Here is a 22,359-nt window from a genome sequence, read left to right on the forward strand (position 1 = left end):
TATTTTTCTGTAATTCTTTCTGGAGTCTCAAGAATTTTGAGGAGACAGGTGTTGTCACTCAAAGATAATGGGTTGTCACGAAGAAGAGATCCCTCCATCACACAGTGAAGAAAGGGTGTGCTTTTTGATAAGCAAGGGCTGCGAGCTCACATGCCCATCCTCATATCCTGCCCCTGATAAAAAGAGTGAAACAAAGAGGGAAAATTTACAGTTGAGTTCTCCATTTATCTGGTTTTGCCAATCCTTGCTTGTTCCGAGATTCTCCACCAGCTGACCCACTCAATGTGCTACCAGCCAAAAAGAATGAAAAAAGTCAGCAGTAGAAACAGGCTATGTGTAATGTGTGTGTGTGTGTGTGTGTGTGTGTGAGAGAGAGAGAGAGAGAGAGAGATGCCCATGTTAACATAAATGCCTATACTGAAGATGTAAACTTTGTGAAATAATTTTTTTAAAACTGCAGGGTTTCTTTCAAAGTGTACTCAACAATCAGATAATGTCACCTATCAGACTGGTAAAAAAGTCTAATACCATCCAGTGTGGAGGGTCAGGCATTGTACTACATGGCTAGTGGAAGTATAAATTGCTATAAGCTTTTTAGGAAAGTAATCTGATGTTATCTAGTGAAATTTTAAATTCAGTTATCTGTTGGCTCAGGACTCCACTTTTAGTACTCTATTCTACTAAAATAAAATCATCAGTATGTAAAGATAGATGAGCATGGATGCCGAATGCAGTATTATGTCAATAAAAACAAAGAGAAAGAAAAGAAAGATGGAAACACCTGAATGTCCATCAGTAGGGATTGATTGAATAAATTCTGGTATATCAATTCTATAGACTATTGGGCAACTGTTAAAAAGACATAATATTCTATTAAGTGAAAAAAACAAGTTATAAAGTAATGTGTATAATGCAATTCCACTGTTTAGTTTTAAATCAATAAAAATAAACCAAAACAGCTATATACATGTATGTAAATTTGTATATAAAAAAAAAAAAGGCACAGAGGGTTCACTCCAAATCCTTAATATTTGTTTTCTATGGGAGTGACACTGGACATGGGTGAGGGGAAGGTAATAAATCTTTTAAAATACACCTGTTTAATTCAACTTATTGTGACAATATGTATTACCTTTTTAATTTAAAAATCCAATAAAATAAATTAGTAAAATGACTAATGAGTGATTACTGATATTCTCAGACAACTTGAAAGGATATTTATCAGAAAGTCAAATGGCCCTCTACCCCAAGGACACTCCCAGACAGAATAAAGAGCTTTTCTCTTGGAGTTTCTCAAATGGAAATATTCCCCATGGCTCTTTGAAAAAAGTGACTCCTTTTATTTTCCTATATTTCTCCAATTCTTCCCAGCACCACTGTCAGCCCCGGGTTCTTAACCAACCAATATCTGGAAAACCTAGGGCTGGCGCTCACACACATTCTTCACATTCTTTTGGTTTCCAAGTATTTACTCAGCACCTCCTGGCTCCACGCCTGTGGTAGGTGCTGGCTGTGTCTTTCGTTGCTCCCTATAACGCTGTGTCACACAGGCAGCAAGGACGTTGAACATTTCCTCTTCAGAAAAGTTCTTAGCAGGGCTTCCCTGGTGGCGCAGTGGTTAAGAATCCGCCTGCCAATTCAGGGGACGCAGGTTTGAGCCCTGGTCCGGGAAGATCCCACATGCCGTGGAGCAACTAAGCCCATGCGCCACAAATACTGAGCCTGCGCTCTAGAGCCCGCGAGCCACAACTACTGAGCCCATGTGCCACAACTACTGAAGCCCACCAACCTAGCGCCTGTGCTCCGCAACGAAGAGCAGCCCCCGCTTGCCACAACTAGAGAAAGCCCGCGTGCAGCAATGAAGACCCAACGCAGCCAAAAATAAATACGTAAATAAAATTTTAAGAAAATATTTTTAAAAAAGTTCTTAGCAAACTTGAATGCGGTAATGAGGACACTCCCACCTTCCCCAGTCTCACTGAAGCTAGTTCACAGATCTCAGGATACAAAGACCAGCAAAGATCATTTGAGCCAGCCCTTCCCTGAGACCTGAATTCCCCCACAACCTCTTCCTAAACACTTTGAATGGAGAACAGTAAGAGTATGGGGTGGGCATATACGTGTATGTTTTTCAAAGATATCCAGCATTTTTTCCACCTTTTACTCTATCAAATAATAAGCCAAAAAATAATAATCCACATACAATAAATAACTGATGGTAAAAGAGCTGCTGAACAGTGTTTGTTTTTCTTAAAACACACAAGGTTGTGTTCCTTACAAATTCAGAAAAGCAGTGTTAGGTTCTCTGGGTTTGGTACGGCTCTCCAGGGCAAGCAGCTGTGCGACAGAACCCGTTCCCTTTTGTGCTTTACTTTCACTTTTCTAGGCTCTCCAACTCTCCATGTCTATTTTAAAGAGTGCCAAATCCACATGCAATTCTCTAATAAGGATACTTTGATCAAAATATCAAACGTGGGCTTCCCTGGTGGTACAGTGATTGAGAGTCCACCTGCCGATGCAGGGGACATGGGTTCGTGCCCCGGTCCGGGAAGATCCCACATGCTGCGGAGCGGCTGGGCCCGTGAGCCATGGCCGCTGAGCCTGCGCATCCGGAGCCTGTGCTCCGCAACGGGAGAGGCCACAACGGTGAGAGGCCCATGTACCACAAAAAAAAAAAAATCAAATGTGACTCCACATTAAGAGGGTTGCTAAAAAAGACAAGAAATAACAAGTGTTGGTGAGGGTGTGGAGAAAAGGGAACCCTCGTGCACTGCTGGTGGGACTGTAAATTGGTACAGCCACTATGGAAAACAGTATGGAGATTACTCAAAAAACTAAAAATAAAATTACCATATGGTCCAGCAATTCCACTCCTGAGTATTTACTAAAGAAGACAATAACACTAATTCAAAAAGATACATGCATCCCTATGTTCACTGCAGCATAATAGCCAGGATATGGAAGGAACCAAAGTGTCCATTGATAGATGAATGGATAAAGAAGATACACACACACATACATACATAGTATGAAATATTATGCAGCCATAAAAAATGAAATCTTGCCATTTGTGACAACATGGATGTAACTTGAGGGTATTATGCTAGGTGAAATAAGTCAGACAGAGAAAGACAAATATCATAAGATTTCACTTATATGTGGAATCTAAAAAAACAAACAAGCAGTGTATGTATAACTGACTCACTTTGCTGTACAGCAGAAACACAGCATTGTAAATCAACTATAATAAAAAAAACTATAATAAAAAAACTAGAAAAACAGCATTGTATATCAACTATAATTTTAAAAATTAATTTAAAAAAAAGAAAATTTTTAATTAAAAACAAACAAAAAAATCAAAACAAAACCAGACTCACAGATACAGAGAACAGACTGGTGGTTGTCAGAGGAGAGGGGAGGTCGGGGGGTGGGGACATGAATGGGGGAGGTTGAGAGGTACAAACCTGCAGTTATAAAGAGAATAGGTCATGGGGATGTAATGTACACCATGGGGAAATATAGTCAATAATATTGTATTAACTTTGTATAATGACAGTAACTAGACTTATTGTGGTGATCATTTCAAAATGGACATAGACATTGAATGTGGTACACCTGAAATTAATATAACACTGTATGTCAATTATATTTTAATAAAAAAAACTTGCTGATAATAAAACTGAGATTCGGGACTTCCCTGGTGGCACCGTGGTTAATACAGAATGTTAGTAAAAATTATTTGAAACAACCCACAAGTCCAGAAAAAGATTAATCACACAAATTACAATGTAGCCATGGGATAGGATATTATGCAACTACTAAATACACTGTTTTGAAGAATATTTAATGACAAGGGAAATGGCCATAATACACAGTTAATTAAAAACTGCAGGTTACAGACTTCCCTGGTGGCACAGTGGTTAAGAATCCGCCTGCCAATGCAGGGGACACGGGTTCGAGCCCTGGTCTGGGAGGATCCCACCTGCCGCGAAACAACTAAGGCTGTGCACCACAACTACTGAGCCTGTGCTCTAGAGCCCGTGAGCCACAACTACTGAGCCTGCGTGCCACAACTACTGAAGCCTGCACACCTAGCGCCCGTGCTCCGCAACAAGACAAGCCTCCGCAGTGAGAAGCCCATGCACCGCAAGGAAGAGCAGCCCCCGCTCGCCACAACTAGAGAAAGCCTGAGCGCAGCAATGAAGACCCAACGCAGCCAAATATAAATAATTTTTTGAAAAAAACTGCAGGTTATAACTATATCAACATAATGATCCCAACTTTTAAACATACATATATACATGTACTTGATAAAAGATAAGGAAACATACCACAATATTAACGGATATTCTCTGCGGGTGATGGGGTCACAAGTTAATTTTATTTTTTTTAAACTTTTCTATCTTTTCTAAATTTTCTCTAGTAAGGAAATGACATTTCATATCATACACAAACATATTATGTATATTTTAAGAACTGCTGAGTATTCAAAGTCTGTCCTCCTACTCACCTAAATTAAGGAAAAGTTCTCATGATTCTGGATGTTTCCCAGAGTAGCCTGTGTGGCTAGATTATTTTAAATAATATCTAGGACCAAAAAGCTAATATTGATACACACACACTCACACAGATGGCAAGGACAATAGTGTCTTGGCTGTTCCAAAGCTAAGGCAGAAAACTGTCAGATCCAAGCCACTTCCACTCCTGGATGTGAGCCAGTTCTAAATTATCCAGACTCTTGGTTGTTTGTTTCTACTTCTCCGTTGAAGGTCTCCACCACAAAAAGAGCAAAGGCAGAGAAAGAAGTTGAGATCAAATTAGTAGTTTGCCTGCATTAGCAGCTCCGATCAAAAGGTTAGAAAGGGGCATAGAATAATGACTGAAATGAGCTTTAGAGGCTTGCTGTGCACTTGAATGATTTGTCCTCCTCCAGTCCCCATGGAGAGCTGGAAGCTACCGGCTTATTTTAAGAATCTGCATCTACGTGCCAAAGTGCCCTGCAGGTGACAGCATCAGATTCCCCCAAATGTGTGCGTCTCCGCATGGGACTCAAAATCAATTCTCCAAAAACACTGATCATTTATTTAAAAAGAACACTAAATGCCTCAAGTCCCTCCAGGAAATAATAGAGGAAAGGGCCAAGTCATAAATAAATTCACAAAAGATGCTTCATTTCTTCGAGAAGGGTTTCTGTACAATCTGAGATTTCTACTGATACTGGATACCTAAATCTTTCTGACTAAATAACAGATGACCTCAATACACTTGACCCTTAACCAACATGGGGGTTAATTCGCAAAGAACTTAGAGTCTGTCCCCTGTATCCAAGGTTCCTCCGCATTCGTGGATTCAACCAAGATGGACTGTGTGGTACTGTAGTCATTACTACTGAAAAATAACCACGTATAAGTGATTCATGCAGTACAAACCTGTGTTGTTTGAGTGTCAACTGTAGTGTGTGTGTGTGTGTGTGTGTGCGCACATAAGGTGTGTGTGTGAGTGTGTATGCATAGGGTGTGTGTGTATGTGCTTGGGTAGAAATGTAAATGTATGTGTACGAGTGAGTGTGTACACGGCATGTGGGTATAGAAGCATATGAGTAGATGTGAGTGTGTGTGTACTCATAGGTGTGTAAAGGTGGTGTGGTAGGGAAGGAGGGAGTACAAAGAAACAGGAAGCAAGAGTAAATACAAAACACACCCCTAGATGAACAAAAAGGAATCACTATCTTTTAGACCACCATGGAAAACCTGACTAAAATAAAGGGAAACTACTTTAAGTGCTACAAACATCACCAATATGATAACATATTCAATTTAGATAACTTCCAACACATCACAAGACAAGGAACACCTCCATACTGATCACTTAGGAGATTAAATATAAGTCCATACTATCCCTGTCCCCACCTAGCTATTGTTCTAAAAGACCTTCAGCCAATGCCTGATCCATTCCAACCAAGTCTGGTAATGTATCTAGAGCCCCATCCCCACCAATCTGGAGAGTTACTCCTGCTGCCTTTAGCCTGTTCTGAATCTCTGGGCATGCACATGAGTATACACACACACACACACCTATAGACTTCACCAACCTCCCCACCCACCCACCCACGACTACCACACATGACTTGCTCACCTGCCTCAGTTTCTTGTATGATTCTGTCTTGCTTGGTTCCATCCATCCATCCATCCCTCAATCCATCCATCCATCCCTCAATCCATCCATCCATCCATCCATCCATCAGTCCATCCAACATTAATTAAGAGTACTCTATATGTTACTCACTGGTGATCTCAGGTACACCTCCAGTCTCTCAGCTGGGGTATAAAAATCCTGACTAACTCTTGTCAATCCCCTTCCCCAAATCGAAATATGGAACCTTGATGCCCACATTCCTAGGCCCTGGGCACTTGCTTAGGTACTGTTTAAAACCAGAGATGACTCAAAATGGTTCCCATTCATCAAGGCAGAGGAAGCCTCTCCCAGAGGCCCCAGCTGCCATGTACATCCCACCACCCCACTCCAACGCACATGCACGCACGCACACACACACACATACACACATGAAGATCTGGTCCCTTGACATCAACCCAGGTTGAGCTGACTTTCCCTGCCCCACTGCCAATTTTCCTTCTGGCAACCACCCCCATCCCCACCCCACACATATGTGCATCCTCTAGCTCCGGTCCCACTCATCCCACTTCGACCCCTCCAGTTTAGAATTGTAATTCTCATGGGCCTTACATCAAGATCACACAACAAAGATACCATTTCTTTGGTCAAAATGCATGTATAATAATATCAATAATAACACCTCACATAGCACTAGACTTACAAAGCATTTGTTGACACTTTCCCCATTTTCCCACTATCTTGAACTTTCCAGCTCTACTACTCTCCGCGTATGATCCACAGACACCCCGCTGGAAAAGGAGAAGGGAGTGCTTTGAACTCAAATGACGCAGAATCATACGTACCTATACGCACGTGTGAAATATCTGAGACCAGTTCAGATTCAAAAGGAGCATGTGAGATGGGCAGTGAGCTCATCAGCCCCACCCGACCACGGCTGCCGCAGTGCTGGATAAACCAGAAACTGGTGAGCCACCACAGTCCAAAGGAAAGTAAGGGAGACCAACAAAACAAGGGCACTAGGGGGAATGCAAGCCCTGTTTCAGTGACAAGTATTAAGTCCACTACGTAAGGAGCTGGAAGAAGAGCCCTGGTGTAGAACGCGGCAGGATTTGTGTCAGCTTTGCAAAGAACATGGTCCGAGCGAGATGGCAGGTGAGAAGCCGGGTCTCTCCTCGGCCTCTACATGTCCTGAGCACAGGAAACCAACCCTGGCCCCACACACCACGGCCTGGCGCCTCCATGAAGCACAGCCAAGCTCAGGGGCATTGGCCTGGGATTCTCCATTGTGCTGCTCCCATCCTCCACGCCCCCCGCGACTCCCCAAACCTGAAGAGCTTTGTAGGGCTTGCCTTTTATCAGCCGCTCAGGTCTCGTCCCGGGTAAGGTCCACATTGCCTGTGCCAAGTGTCCAAAGACGGTGGCGTCTAGAGTGGAAAGTTTGGGCCCCATGATGTACTTCTTATCACCTGCAGCAGAGAGAGCAGAGAGAGGTCACTGGGCCAGCCCTCACCGTCCCACTACGTCACAACAGCATTCAGCACGCACCCATTATATGCCCGTTTAAGTGTGCATCCAAAGCTTTGCAAAACCAGGGCTTCCCTGGTGGCGCAGTGGATGGGAGTCCGCCTGCCGATGCGGGGGCCGCGGGTTCATGCCCCGGTCCGGGAAGATCCCACATGCCGCGGAGCGGCTGGGCCCGTGAGCCATGGCCCCTGGGCCTGCGCGTCCAGAGCCTGTGCTCCGCGGCGGGAGGGGCCGCAGCAGTGAGAGGCCCGCGTACCGCAAAAAAAAAAAAAAAAAAGCTTTGCAAAACCAAATGCATGTACCCCCTTTGACTTATAACTAGAAACAAAAGTAAAGCAAGTTAAACAATTCTGTGATATATCAACCCATACAACAGCAAAGCAGGGAAGTAACTGGAAACATATCAAGATACGTGGATGAGAGAGGGGGTTCCTGGGAAAAAGGAAGAATTGATCACCCCCAGACCTCCAGAGGCACCTCCTTGTCTCCAACTCTAGCCATTAAAGTCTGAGGTGCTTGAGAACACCTGGAAGTTTGCTTAAACCATCTCTAGTAACCCCAGCCAAGCACACCCAGCCTCAGCACTTACTTTATTAAATTAATTCATTTCCTCGGGAGAAACAAGAAGCCTAAGCTACTTAGGAAGTTTGGAGGCAAGGCTTCCCATGATGTCTCCATGGTCTTGGCAAAGTTCTCACCACTGAGCACCAGCAGGAAACAAACATAAAGAGAAGCTTTAAAATTGCAGACCCAGCCCTGGGATCAGGCTCCCATACAGGGATGTCTCACTTTGCCGCTCCCAGCTCTCCTTTTCTACCACGGCTGACCTAGTTCAGGCCTTATCACCTGGACTTATCACATCTTACCCACTACAATTGCCCCAGGTCGTCTCCAGGCCACTGTGTTGCAGGATAAAGAGGCAGCCCAGGTGGAAACGGATCCATCCTACGTCACATCCTGTCACCACTGTTATTCACTACGGAAAGCCTGGTCATTAACTAACCTCGCAAAGCTTCAGCTTTCACATCTGGAAAATGGGGATGCTATTAAGGGTATTTCTTAGGGCTACTGTGAGAATTAAATGACATAACACATGTAAAGCACTTAGCACCGTATCTGGTTAACTCATCAAACACCAGCACTCATGAGGAGAGACCTCTGTTTCTCCGGTCCATTCCATATCCCACCCATACTTAAATCTGTAAGACACTCTTTTCACTGTGGCACTCCCTTTCACAAAGACCTTCAATGGTTTATGGGCTATGAAATAGAGTCCAAACTCAACCTGGAATCCAAGGCTCATCGCACTCTGTTCCCACCCATGTTCCAGCTTCATCCCTCATCCTCCTTTACCCCAGCAGACCCAGAACAGCTCCACTCCCCAGCACACTTCATGCTTCCCACTGCCACACCTCTGCCCCCCAAAACCCATCTGTGCCCCCCACTTCTCTCCATCTGGTAGATTCTATCCATCTTTCCACCAGAAGCCTCCTTTCAAAGCCGTCTCAGGGCAATAGAAGCTTTCAGTTCAGACAGCCCTGTTTCAAATCTCACTTTTACACATATGACCCAGTTTCAGAGAGGAGAAAACAAGTTAAAGGAGAGCTACACTGGCTTCCTGGCCCCCCAAAATGTTGATTTCCTTAAATGGCTAAAAGGAAAGAGTCTAAGGGAAATGCCAGAGTAAATTGTGAATTCTGTTGTAGACTCCAAAGACTTTGGGGGGCAAGAGGAAAAAACGTACATGAGTTTATAAAAACTTAGGAAATCTGAGCACTTAAGACCTTGATAAAAGGGAAAAAATACTAAACATAATCATTTGGATCCGTACATCAACTACCGCATATAGTGTTCAGCCCAAATTTGCCACTTGACTCAGAATGTTAAAACCGGAAGGGTACTGAGTCAGTAACAGAACCAGACTAAAAATGCTGGCACCTGGGCCTCCTGACTCCCAGCCTGATGCTCTCTGCTCTGTACAATATGCCGTGAGCAGAACCACCTCAGAGATAAAGACCCTCCATGCAACAGCAAGAGGGTTGAGCTGTGGACGTTTACAAAAGGATGCTTTAGTCAGGAGGGAACACAGAATACAGAAGGAAAAAAAGAACAAAAGTCTAAGGGTTTTTAAAGGAACTTGCCAAAAAAAAAAAAAAAAAGGATAGAATTTAGCCTTCATGGTAGATACACAATTATATGTATATATACACACAAGACAGTTATAAATTTAAAGAATATAAAAATACCCTCTGTTACTAAGAAATCCTCCGGTCTTTCTGTATACCCTTCAAGCAGCTTCTGCTAAGATTAACATCTTAGCTAACCATAGTACGTTTACCAAAACTAAAAAATTAACATCAATATAATACAATTAACTGCACTATAGGCTTCATTCAAATTTTATTAGTTTTTCAACTAGTATCCTTTTCTGTTCCAGGGTACCAGCTAGGATCCCACACTGCATTTAGTTATCAGGTTGCCTTAGTCTCCTCCAATCTCCTCAGGCTTGCATTGTCTTTCATAGCCTTGACACTCTTATTAAAGAATACTGGTCAGTGATTTTTTAAAATTTTCATCAACTTGGGTTTGTCTAAGGTGGTTAATAATTAGAGTAGTCATGCATTTTTATGAACTCTTCTGTGATGGTTATTTTATGTGCCAACCTGACTGGACTATGGGTGCTAAGTTATGTGGTCAAACATTATTCTGGGTGTTTCTGTGAGGGTGTTTTGGATGAGATTAACATTTAAGTGGTAGAGTGAGTAAAGCAGAATGCTCTCCCTAATGTGGGTGGGCCTCGTCCCATTAGATGAAGGCCTTATTGGACAATAGGGCTGACTCCCTGGAGTAAGAGAGAATTCCTCCTGCCTGGCTGCCTCTGCACTGGGACATGGGCTTTTTCTTGCCTTCAGACTTAAATGGAAACATTGGCTCTTTCTTGGTCTTGAGCCAGTTCATACTGGAACTACACCATCAGCCCTCCCAAGTCTCCACCTGCCAACCCACCCTGCAGATCTTGGGACTTGTCAGCCTCCACAGTTGTATGAGTCAATATGACTTTATTGTAGAAGAGAAATAGACATGGATAGATCTAGATATCTATATCTAGATCTCCTATTGGCTTGTTTCTCTGGAGAACCCTAATACCCCTTCTCGGGGCATCATATCAGGGGGTCCACAATGTCCATATGTCCATATCACTGGGGATGTTAACCTTGACCATGCGGTGAAGGTGGTGTCTATAAGTTTTCTTCACTGTAATGTCACTATTTTTCCTTTTGCAGTTAATAGCCTTGGGAGAGAAACTTTGAGACTGTATAAATACCCTGTTTCTCCTCAAACTTTGGCCCACTAATTTTAGTATCCATCAGTAGATGTCATCTGAAACAATTATTACTGTGGTGTTTGCCTAATCAGGATTTTCTATTTCTCTCAATCCTTCTACATGTATTGATCCAAATGCTACTGCTCCCTTCATCCCCCATTTACTGACGTATTCCATTATTTATTTAAGTGTGCACTTGTCGATATATATTTTATTCTATGGCCTATAATCCAGTACTCTCACTATTCTTTTTGCTGTTCAAATTGTTCCAGATTTGGCCTTTTGAGCTTGGCAGGAAGTATTTTTAAGAGGGAGACTGAGTTTAGATTAGACTCTGCTTAGAGATGAAGAGGACAAGCCCAAGTCTCAAGTCTGCAGCACGCCCAGGCTTCACCAAGTGAGCCCATTTTTCATTAGTGGAGGGTGTTAGCAAAAACAAACACTACGGGCACTTCCGAAGGGCACTGAAGGAGCAGGCTTGGGTGACGAGGCAACTCAAGCCTCATTTTCAGTAGGTAAACCAGCCCCCCAGTTTCTGTAGAGATGGACAGAGGGAGCTGAGGGATATCTGAGCACCTGTAACTCCCTGCCAGCCCCCAGATTTGGTGTGTGGACCATGAACCATTGGTGAGAGCAAATAAAGATTGAAAATATCAGAAACACTGGGAGGTGAGGAACCCAGGGCACATGGGACTCCCTAAGGGCCGAGGAACGAGGAGAGGACAAATAGAGAGGAACATGGATCTTAAAAGTCCCACCAGAGGGAGGGACCGCAAAACAGAGCAAGGCTGTTTGCCTCCTGCCTGCCTCTCAGCCTCTTCCTCGGGGAGGATGCATGAGAGCTGCCAGCAGATAGGTCTCTCCAGGCCCCGGCAGGACAAGTCAAGGTCTACCTCATGCGAATGCTCTACTTCAGTCAAATATGCCAGGAGCTCATCCCACCACCATCCTTCATCCCATCCTTCCTGTCTCAAATAACCTCCACTTGTCTAACCCAACCCTTCCCTTATGACTCAGATCAAGTTCTCCCTCCTCCAGTCCAGGAAGGCTACCTGCACTGTCCACTGCCCTAGCACCTCTCATTGCCCACTCCCCTGCCAAACCCCAGAGGGACAACTGCTTAGAGCAGGGCTGCTCAAAGGATAACCTGATGCCAGCATCAGCATCACACATGCTCAGGTCCCATCTACTGAATCAGAATGACTGGGAGAAAGTATGTGTTTCAACAAGCTTCCAGGTCAGTGTTTCTTAAACTTTAGAGGCATAAAAATTCCCTGGAGAGCCTGCAGTTCTTAGACCACATTCTGAATAGAGCTGTTCCAGATGATTCTTATGCACGCTGAAGTTTGAGAACCACTGGTCCAGACTAGAGTATGTCAGTGGTCTTAAACTCGAGCATGCATCAGCAACACCTAGCGGGCTTTTTAAAACTACTGACTTATCCCCCATGCAACCCCAAGCCAGGAGTTTCTGATTCAGTAGGTATGGAGTGGCACCCAAGAATCTGCCTTGCTGACAAGATCTCAGGTAATGTTGATGCTGCTGAGGGACGACACTTTAAGAACCACTGGTCTAGATCACTCATTAGGTAATCCACACGTCATCTCACAGTCTTATTTATGTGTGTGTCCTATCTCCTCAGGTAGTTTTTAATCTCCTTGAGGGCAGGTAACCCTCTGTTTTACTTTTCTGTCCATCTGGTGCCTATCACAGTAGAAATCATCAGTCAAGATGTTGATAGCCTTAAGTATGTTTGATCTGTCTTTTCTTAGATTAGAGAACTATTATAAGGATTGAAAAATGTAATAATGTGAAAGCATTTTGCAAACTAGAAGGTGCTATTCTAACATAAGGAATTATTTTACACTCGTCAACAATAATAGAACAAGTACTACAGCTGTGGGCAGAACAGTCTAACCTCCCATGCGGTGTAGAAATCCCTTCTCCCATTTCCCTACCAGATAGTCCCCAACTGCAGCCCCTCTAGGGACTTCTCCCTCATTTCCTGGGCAAGGCAGGCAATTCTCTGGTTAGATAGTTCCTTACACTGAGACAAAATATGTCCCCTTGGTACATCTACCATTGATCCCAGTTCTTTCCTCTGGAATCACACAAAGAATTTACGGCCATATTTATTTTGCACAATACCCTAGGAAAGTAAGTCTCCACTAACATACTTCTAAGTAAAAACCGATGACTTGTGTTCACATATATCACTGTGGGATAGTGGGCAGAATGTTTGTTCCAGAGCACTGGAAGTAGAAATGAACCTCTGAATTATATCCACTATTCCCTTACTAATTCTGCTCCCAGCTTTTACTGGCCACTGTCAGCTCCATTCCTGCCATTTAGCTAAATTTCCAAATGCTATAAGTGGCAGAAGATAAAAGACTGGCTGTGGAGAGAATATCGTTCTAGAGAGAAATTAAAGATTAATAGTCAAAAGATTTTCAAGCACTCATTTTTCTATTAATCTAAGAATTAAGAGTAATTACGAGTTTCACCTACTTAGCGTTCCCTACACTTGAGCACTGATGGGTTTATAAGCAGATAACTCCAGTGAAGTCAATGTTGATATCATTCCTATTTCTAATTGTCCCTCTCAACCTTTAATTAACTGGGACTTTAAGAACACTTGAGAGACAAAGACTTTGAGTGCTTTCCCCAAGGATAGCACAGGTCACAGTAATCTTACCAGCCAACCTTCAAAGAACACATCCTTGAAGCTCTTTTTCCTGCATGTGACTCTCCCAGAGGGCAAAGCTGAAGGAAATCTATGTTCTAGTCTCTCTTACACTCCTGGTCAGACCTCTCTTTGTCAGAAATCACATGGCAGGCCACTCCCTTTAAAGAGCTCTTGTCCATATTCCCAGCATACTCTAAAATCACTGAATATGTGATTCTTTCAACTATGAGGGGGGTGGTGCTATCTTATATATGAGGTTATTAATGGTCCTTATGAGTAAATATCAGAATTAAAACCATTAACTTTGACAACTTTCTGACATTTACTAGTTGCACCAACTGGCTCACACTCTGGAAAAAAATAAAGGTGGGTGGGGGGATACCAGAAGGAGCCCCTAAATTTAATCCCTCCTCAGATTTCATTCTGGAAGGCAACTAGATACTCCTCCAATCTTCTACAAAACTCTCTAGAAGAACATACAAGAAAATTCTTTCCAGAGAGTATGAACTATCTTGACCCCTTCCCCAATGACCACCAATACCAATCATCTCACCTCTTTCTCCCAATCTTCTCTTTGTTGATGTCCCAGCTCTTAAAATTCCCTATGGATGAGACAAGGATGAACATACACTTGCACTTGGGATTGCACTTGCTCTTCTGTACTTCAGTCCTCCTATTAATGTTTCTGAGCACCTTCTGAACTCCATGCACTCAAAGCATTCATGCACATATACTGTAATTTTAGGAAATTTGGATAAAGGATTTGTACCAGTTGTGGAAAAATTTCACACACAGGAAATCCAGTTTAGGAAAATATTTCTCAGGAGGAGGCAAACGCCTGCTCAGATTCACTTATTACTATAATTTAATCACATTAAACAGCAGCTTCTGGAAGTCTTCAAGAACCAAAGCTAACATCTCTAATGATGACGCAGCATTACTGACTCACTGATGATCGGCCTTCTTATTTATCTCTCTTCTTGAAGTTGCTGAAATATTGCTGCTTTTGAATCTGACTAGACATTCAACTGAAACAGTGAGATTTGAGGGGTGTAAAAGTTCTATGGGTCTCCCCTGTTTCACTTTCCCAAGTACACCTTCTGAGGGTAAAGAATATAGAGCACCCAACTCAAACTACATCCCAGGAGAGGCTTTCCCCTTGATTTCATTTCTGCCCTGGCTATTCTGTATTTGGGTAATCAGAGGCACCAGCTGTTCTGTCTCTTTATTCAATAAAGACTATCTGGTAGCCCCTAAATATGGTTTAATTAATGAAACAACACATCAGACTGAATTCAATGTCATGCTGAAATTTAAATTCAAATCCTTTTATAAGGAACTTATCCTTCTTTTAAGAACGACGGATAGTAGCAGATTCTAATGGCAGGTTTTGTGTCTGGCCATCAGGACCCTGCAAGCAGACTCCACATTTCTGGAGGATCTGCCATCATTTTATGGACTCCAGGTTTCACCTTACCTGGAATCCAGGATCTGCAACCACTTTCAAAGATCTGAGCAATCACCAAAAACCGGTGCAAACCTTTAACCACCAGAACTGTTTAGCACCTGCCCAGAGTGGTGGACCTTACTCAGATTCACACAATAGGCATAGGTCCCTTTGGATGAAACCAAACTGCTATTGACCTCATCTTTAAAAATGGGAATCTGGGGAATTGCCTGGTGGTCCAGTGGTTAGGACTCAGCGCTTTCACTGCCGGGCCCTGGGTTCGATCCCTGGTCTGAGAATGGCCAAAAAAAAAAAAAAAGGGAATCTGATACCTTCTCAAATGATATACGCATGAGTATGCTGGATATCACATACAATTCTGTGTGACGCTTCTTTCCGAGTGTAGGACTGAGTCTTTAGCTCCTACTCTGTGGGAGGCCTTATTACTCCCCTACTGAACATTCTTGTCCATGTATCCTGACCATTAGATGGTTAAGAATGTCCCACATAACTCTCTCCCCATTGCACACTACTTTCTCAAAGATCATTGAATCCAGAGACAGAAAGCTCCTGTGTGCCAAGCTCTACAATCTCGGAATAGATCCAGGTTTCTTCGGAGCCAAGACAAGAACACTGCTAAAATCAGAATGGGTAGTAATAATAGTCTCCTGAGAGACTAAAAGATAAGATTCTACTTCTAAAAGATGTAACACCTTTTATCTATGTAACTTGAGGCAACTGAAATTCGATGCCTGCCGCCCATCATAGCAGGATAAGCACTCTTCCCTCTTGACAACTTGGCTGTACCCTTCACAGCTCAGCAGCTGCTCAAAGAGGCTCCTACTAGGATTAATGGGATTGGAGCTATGTAGGTGTGTTTGTTATTGATAGCTGCATAATAAATTTCCTCAAAAATTTAGCAGCTTAAAAGGCCAAATATTTATTACCTCACAGTTTCTGTGAGTCAAGAATCCAGGCAGCTTTAGCTGGGTGCCTCTGGCTCAGGGTCTCTCACAGGCTGCAATGAAGATGTCAGCCAGGGATGCAACTAGAGATTATCATACTAAGTGAAGTAAGTCAGAAAGAGAAAGACAACTACCATATGATATCACTTATATGTGGAATCTAAAATACAGCACCAATGAACTCATCTATGAAACAGAAACAGACTCACACACATAGAGAACAGACTTGTGGTTGCCAAGGGGGAGGGGGGAGGGAGAGGGATAGACTGGGAGTTTGGGGTTAGTAGATGCAAACTATTACATATAGAATGGATAAACAACAAGGTCCTACTATATAGTACAGGGAATTATATTTAATATCCTGGGATAAATTATAATGGAAAAGAATATAAAAAAAGAATTTGTATATGTGTATAACTGAGTCACTTTGCTGTACAGCAGAAATAAACACATTGTAAATAAACTATAATTTTTTTTTTTTTTTTTTTTTTTTTTTTGCGGTACGTGGGCCTCTCACTGTTGTGGCCTCCCCTGTTGCAGAGCACAGGCTCCGGACACGCAGGCTCAGCGGCCATGGCTCACGGGCCTAGCTGCTCCGCGGCATATGGGATCTTCCCAGACCAGGGCACGAACCCGTGTCCCCTGCATCGGCAGGCAGACTCTCAACCACTAAGCCACCAGGGAAGCCCACTTCAATTTTTTTAAATTAAAAAAATAAAATAAAATCCCAAATATTAAAAAAAAAAGATGTCAGCCAGGTTGCAGTTATCTCAAGCCTTGACTAGGGGAGGATGTTTCCAAACTCATTCACATGGTTAACAGGCCTCAGGTCCTTGCTGGCTCCTGGCCAGAGATGAGTTCTTTGCCACGTGGACCTCTCCATAGAGCAGCTCACAACCGTGCTGGTTTGCATCAGAGCAAGTGAAAGATCAAGAACAGGAGAGAGGGGATGCCCAAGATATAAGCTACAATCTTTTTATAACCTAATCTTGGAAGGGACATCGCATTGCTTCTGCCATATTCTATTCCTTAGAAGCAAATCAATAAGTCCAGCCTACACTCAATGGAAGGGGATTACCCAAGAGCATGAATCCCAGGAGGCAGGGATCACTGGGGGCCACCTTGGAGGCTGCTGACCACATGACAAAAATATCAGCACTACATTCAAAAGTGTTTGGAGGTTAAATGTCATGATATCTGTAACTAATTTTAAAACACATCCACATCAAGAAAAAAAATAGTTGAGGCAAATATGACAAAGTGTTAACAACTATTGAATAGAGGTGATGGTTATAAAGCTGTTCATTGGACTACTATTCTACTTTTCTGTGTGTTTGAAAATTTTCATAATGAAAAAACAAAACAAAAAAATACCTGATCTTGTTCACTGACAAGGGGCCAAGGGAAGAGACTGTATCGACTATGCTAAATCTCAAATGATAACATTTGGCAGACACCCTCCAATGTTTAAATGGACAATCCTAAATCATCCTCATCTAACAGGTGAATGAACTCAGCTACCTAGGAGTTTATTTGGTACACGGATGCCCTGACAGTCTCATCAGAATGGTTCTCTCATGATTCTGTCTAGATTGTAAAATCAGTGAAGACAGAAATCATACTAGACGGTGAGCTCTACCTGGGCACTAAGACTATCCCCCGGTACCCACCAGTGCCCGGCGCCCAACAGGTGCTCAGTAAATATATTTTTCAGTGAATGCAGACTATTTTATAATACTTTGTCCTTAAATCTTTTAGAACAAAATTATCCCTCCCAATACTTGATGGCACAGAACTCTAGGATGTACAACTCTGAGGCCCAGCCGGGGCTTATATAGGTGCTTGAGCTAATAGTTTGTGAAGAACTACAGTGGCCCTGCCCCACACTGCTGGAGCTCACTGTTTCATGAAGGCAACATGGCCTTCGAAACAGGCAGCACAAGCCAGGCCCTTAAGTTCTTTTTCTTTTTCATTTTTTAATTAATTTTTTTTCTTTTTTTTTTTGGCTGTGTTGGGTCCTCGTTGCTGCATGCGGGCTTTCTCTAGTTGTGGCGAGCAGGGGCTACTCTTTGTTGTGGTGCATGGGCTCCTCACTGTGGTGGCTTCTCTTGTTGCAGAGCACGGGCTCTAAGCACGCGGGCTTCAGTAGTTGTGGCACGCGGGCTCAGTAGTTGTGCAGGCCCTTAAGTTCTGACGAGAGATCCTCCAAAGGTGGACCGACCACCTGGTGTCTAATGCAAGAAATCTCTTCAATGAACAACATGGAAAAGTTAAACCCCTGGTAGTCACCAAAGACCTAAATGTAAAATAGCTGATTCAGGACTTGCCAAAGCTTGCCCTAAACCCACACACTTCCCCTCCCAAAAAATAACTTACATTGGAAAGTGGATCTATTGATAAGAGGTGCCTGGGCTATGGTTGTTGGGTAAGTTACCAAAATCTCTAGGCTCTCTAAGCTCCACCCCTATAATAAATATATCCAAATAAAAAATACAGGCACTGTTGGGCTTTCTGGGTAGCGCAGTGGTTGAGAGTCCGCCTGCCGATTCAGGGGATGCGGGTTCGTGCCCCGGTTCGGGAAGATCCCACATGCCGCGGAGTGGCTGGGCCCGTGAGCCATGGCCGCTGGGCCTGCATGTCCGGAGCAGTGAGAGGCCCGCATACCGCAAAAAAAAAAAAAAAAAAAAAAAAAATACAGGCACTGTATTAAAGTAGGACCCCAAACAAATGCCTTTGGAGCTGCAATTCAACGTTAAACCTTGAGCTTTTATTAAGAAAAATTTTTTACAAATGTTTACGTTCAAAAATACTGTCCTTAAGGAAATCCAATCTCCTTTCCGTGGAAGAATCTCTTCCTAGAATTCAGGACCACGAAAAAACTTGTCTCAGTGGAAGAACCTTTTCCTCTCCCTAGAAAATGAAGATGAGACTGCCCCCACACACCTCCCTTTTTATCTTGGTAGCCAAAAACCTCAAAGTTAAATTGTGCCCAATTCCAGGAATAAACTCATTCCAAGAACATAATTTTTTCCTAGTTGGTTTCTGAAATGTTTGTATTAATGTTGAATATATTATAATGCTCTGTCTTATATAGGATTGCCTCAAATTCCTTTAGGAAGTTAGTATTCATTCAGCAAATAGTTACTGAGTGCCTAATATTTACCAGGCCTTCTCTTAGGTGCCAGGGGTGGAGGGAAGCCAGTCAAAATGATAACGTCCACAGGAAAGGTTGAGGGAAGGCTGGAGGTTGGGGGGTAGGGGAGCATAGCAGGAGCCCAGAAGAGTACAATATAGTACTTCCATGATCGAACTGTGCACAAAGTGAAACAGGAGAGAAGAGAACACCCAATGTAGGCAGCCCCATGGGGTTGGAGGAGGTTAGGGAGAACACTAAGAAAGTTTCTAATAGAAACAAGCTTTGAGAATCTGTCAAATTAAGCAAGGCAAAGGAAACAGCCTCTGTTTTGCAGGAAGCTGCAGAACAGCACAGTGTGTTCAGGGACCCAAGGGTAATTTGGTGCATTAGGAATAAAGGTGCACATGGGGAAGAAGTAGGAAATACGGGCAGAGATGTGAAGAGAATTCAGCTTATGAAGAAAAGGAGTTTGGATTTTAGTCTAAGAGACCTGGGAGCCTAAGAGTTCTGATTTACATTTTAGATTGACCACGCTAGTAGAATTCAAAAGCAGACCTGGAGGTTGGGACATCAGCTAAGAATCTGTGGCAAAATCCAGGCAACAGACATTGGGCGCTCCTCCTATGGCTGTGGGGCAGAAAGGAGCTAAGAGGTTAAGGTGTTCGGTGAGGTCCCAGCGAGCTTACTGAGCATCTGGCTCTACAGCCAGACTCCTGGGTCCAAGCCTGACCCCACCATGTCTCGGCCACGTGATCTTGTGAAGGTAGTTAACCACTATGTACCACAGTTTGCTCATTTACAAACCAGGCATAATAATACTAATGACAATCATAATCATAATAAGATGTTACTAATACTGCCTCATTTAATTCTCACCAAACCATATGAGGATAGGTATTGTTATTATATTACCATGAGGATATACATACACACACACATATAATGTACATATGATATATATTGTATATAGTAGGTATTTTATATTACATAGTATACATATATCATATGTGTAATATATATGTATTATATTGTATGTTATATAATTAATATACACACTGTATATTATTATGAAAGTACATATTACCACATGAGGGTATTATATATTGTACTACTATCTGCCTAAGCACACTGGAAATGCTCACAAATGTCAGCTCTTATCAATATTATTTTGACTATATGCAAGACACAGCTCTGGGTACTGGGATCCTGGGACTAACAGAACAGACAAGGTCACTGCTCTCACGGAGTTTACATCCCATGGAGAGATGATAAACAAATCAATCAATCAATAAGAAAGCATCAGCCAGTGATAAGTGCAATGTAGAGAATTAAAGTAAGGTGATGTGATAGAGGGTGACTGACAGCTGTGTTAGACTGGGTGGTCAGGGAAGGCCTCTCTGTGGAGCTGAAATTTACCCAGAGACATGAATGTCGAGAAGGATCTACCGATGCACAGATCTGGAGACTGGGAATTCCAGGCAAGGGAAACAGCTAAGACAAGTGCCCCAGGGTCAGCATAAGCTTGTGTTTGTGAAGCGGAGAGAAGACAAGGATGGCTGGCACACAGTGGGCAAGGGGTGAGGGTTAAGAAATGAGATTGGAAAGAAGGCAGGGCCCAGGCAGTCTAGGGCTTTGAAAGCCAGGTGGAAGACAACAGAGAAGGAGCAATCTAGAAGGACTTTTGGCACCCAACTTGAATAACTGAATGGAGGACAGTGCCATTCACAGAGAGAGGCCACAGGAGGGGATGCTGGTTCGGTGGGAGGGTGAGGGGTTTTCTGTTTGGGGATGTGCTGAATCTCACGTGGTTGTGGGACGTCTAAGTGAAGATACAGAAAACAGCTGGATTCAGGAGATGAATAGAGGGTGGGGGGCTTGACTTCTGAGACCAATCAACATTTAAGGAACCTAAAAAGGGGAGCAGGGAAAAAGGGTCAGAGAGAGCCAATGAGGAAGATAAAGGCTAAAAAGTGCTCGGCAATGATTTCTGGCTTCTCCTAGACTACTTCCGTTCAAATCCATGATAGCTGGGTGTTCCCAGACAAGTTTCCTCTTTGTGCCTAAGTTTCCCCACGGACAGGATCACTGTGAGTAGTAAATGACTTAATACATGAAAAGTATGCACCTGCATGTGTTAGAAGGTCACACACACACACACACCCCAGCCAACAATCCGGCGACACCTGAAACAGCAGGAGACTAATGCCTCCTCATCTCATGCCCAGAAATCTGTAGAGTTGAAATGGAGGATGAAGCCTCCGGGGGAAGAGGAAGCCTGAATCCTCTGTACTTCAACACACCCAAGAAATGTCATTTCCATCAGCCTTACAGCAGGGAAGAGACTCCTCAAAGCCTCTCCTTCAGGTAAAAGTTTCCTACTTCTAAAAATCCAAAATTAAAAACTAAAATAAAGAAAAGTTTCTCTTTCCCTGTTGCCACCAAGCTGGCGGGTGTATTCCAGTTTCAGCTCCACCCGTAACCCACAGCCATGGCTGAGGAAGGCATTGATTTGCTGCTGGAAGGCGTAACAGACATTAAGAACACTTTACAGGAGGTACCGAAGACCACCCTCACCGACCGATGGCCTCGCACGTGGAATTCGGGAAGCTGCCAAAGCCTTAGACCAGCGCCAAGCCCATCGTTGTGTGCTCGCGTCCATCTTCGTGTGATGAGCTTGTGTGGGTCAAGCCGGTGGGGGCTGTTTTTGCTGAACACCAAATCAACCTAATTCAAGTGGATGACAACAAGAAACTAGGGGAATGAGGGGGCCTCTGTAAAACTGACAAGAGAGGGAAGCTCCGTAAAGTGGTTGCTGCAGTTGCGTGGTGGCCAAGGACTAAGGCAAAGAGTCTCAGTCAGGCCGAGGATGTCACTGAGAACTACTTCAAATGCAAGAAATGAACGAATAGGGCTTCCCTGGTGGCGCAGTCGTTGAGAGTCTGCCTGCCGATGCAGGGGACGTGGGTTCGTGCCCCGGTCCGGGAGTATCCCACATGCCGCAGAGTGGCTGGGCCCATGAGCCATGACCGCTGAGCCTGCGCGTCCGGAGCCTGTGCTCCGCAACGGGAGAGGCCACGGCAGTGAGAGGCCCGCGTACCGCAAAAAAAAAAAAAAAAAAATGAACAAATAAAAAAACTTGGC

General features: G+C 43.5%; 1 protein-coding gene and 1 pseudogene across 36 annotated transcripts in view; one reads left to right on the top strand and one right to left on the bottom strand.

Annotated features, from left to right (window-relative positions):
- FAXC (failed axon connections homolog, metaxin like GST domain containing) overlaps positions 1–22,359 on the bottom strand; it is a 120,186-nt gene that overhangs the window by 44,486 nt on the left and 53,341 nt on the right. For all 36 annotated transcript variants that reach the window (XR_009558712.1, XR_009558711.1, XR_009558710.2 and 33 more), the window contains one exon: positions 7,485–7,601. Coding sequence is in view for 7 of the 36 variants with exons in the window: in XM_060283387.1 (XP_060139370.1) it covers positions 7,485–7,601 (117 nt within the window). In the remaining 29 variants the exon portion in view is untranslated. The remainder of the gene's footprint in view (positions 1–7,484; positions 7,602–22,359) is intronic.
- Positions 21,707–22,119, top strand: LOC115867010 (small ribosomal subunit protein eS12 pseudogene; annotated as a pseudogene).

Source organism: Globicephala melas, chromosome 14, assembly GCF_963455315.2.
Source record: "Globicephala melas chromosome 14, mGloMel1.2, whole genome shotgun sequence".
Classification (NCBI taxonomy): Eukaryota; Metazoa; Chordata; class Mammalia; order Artiodactyla; family Delphinidae; genus Globicephala; species Globicephala melas.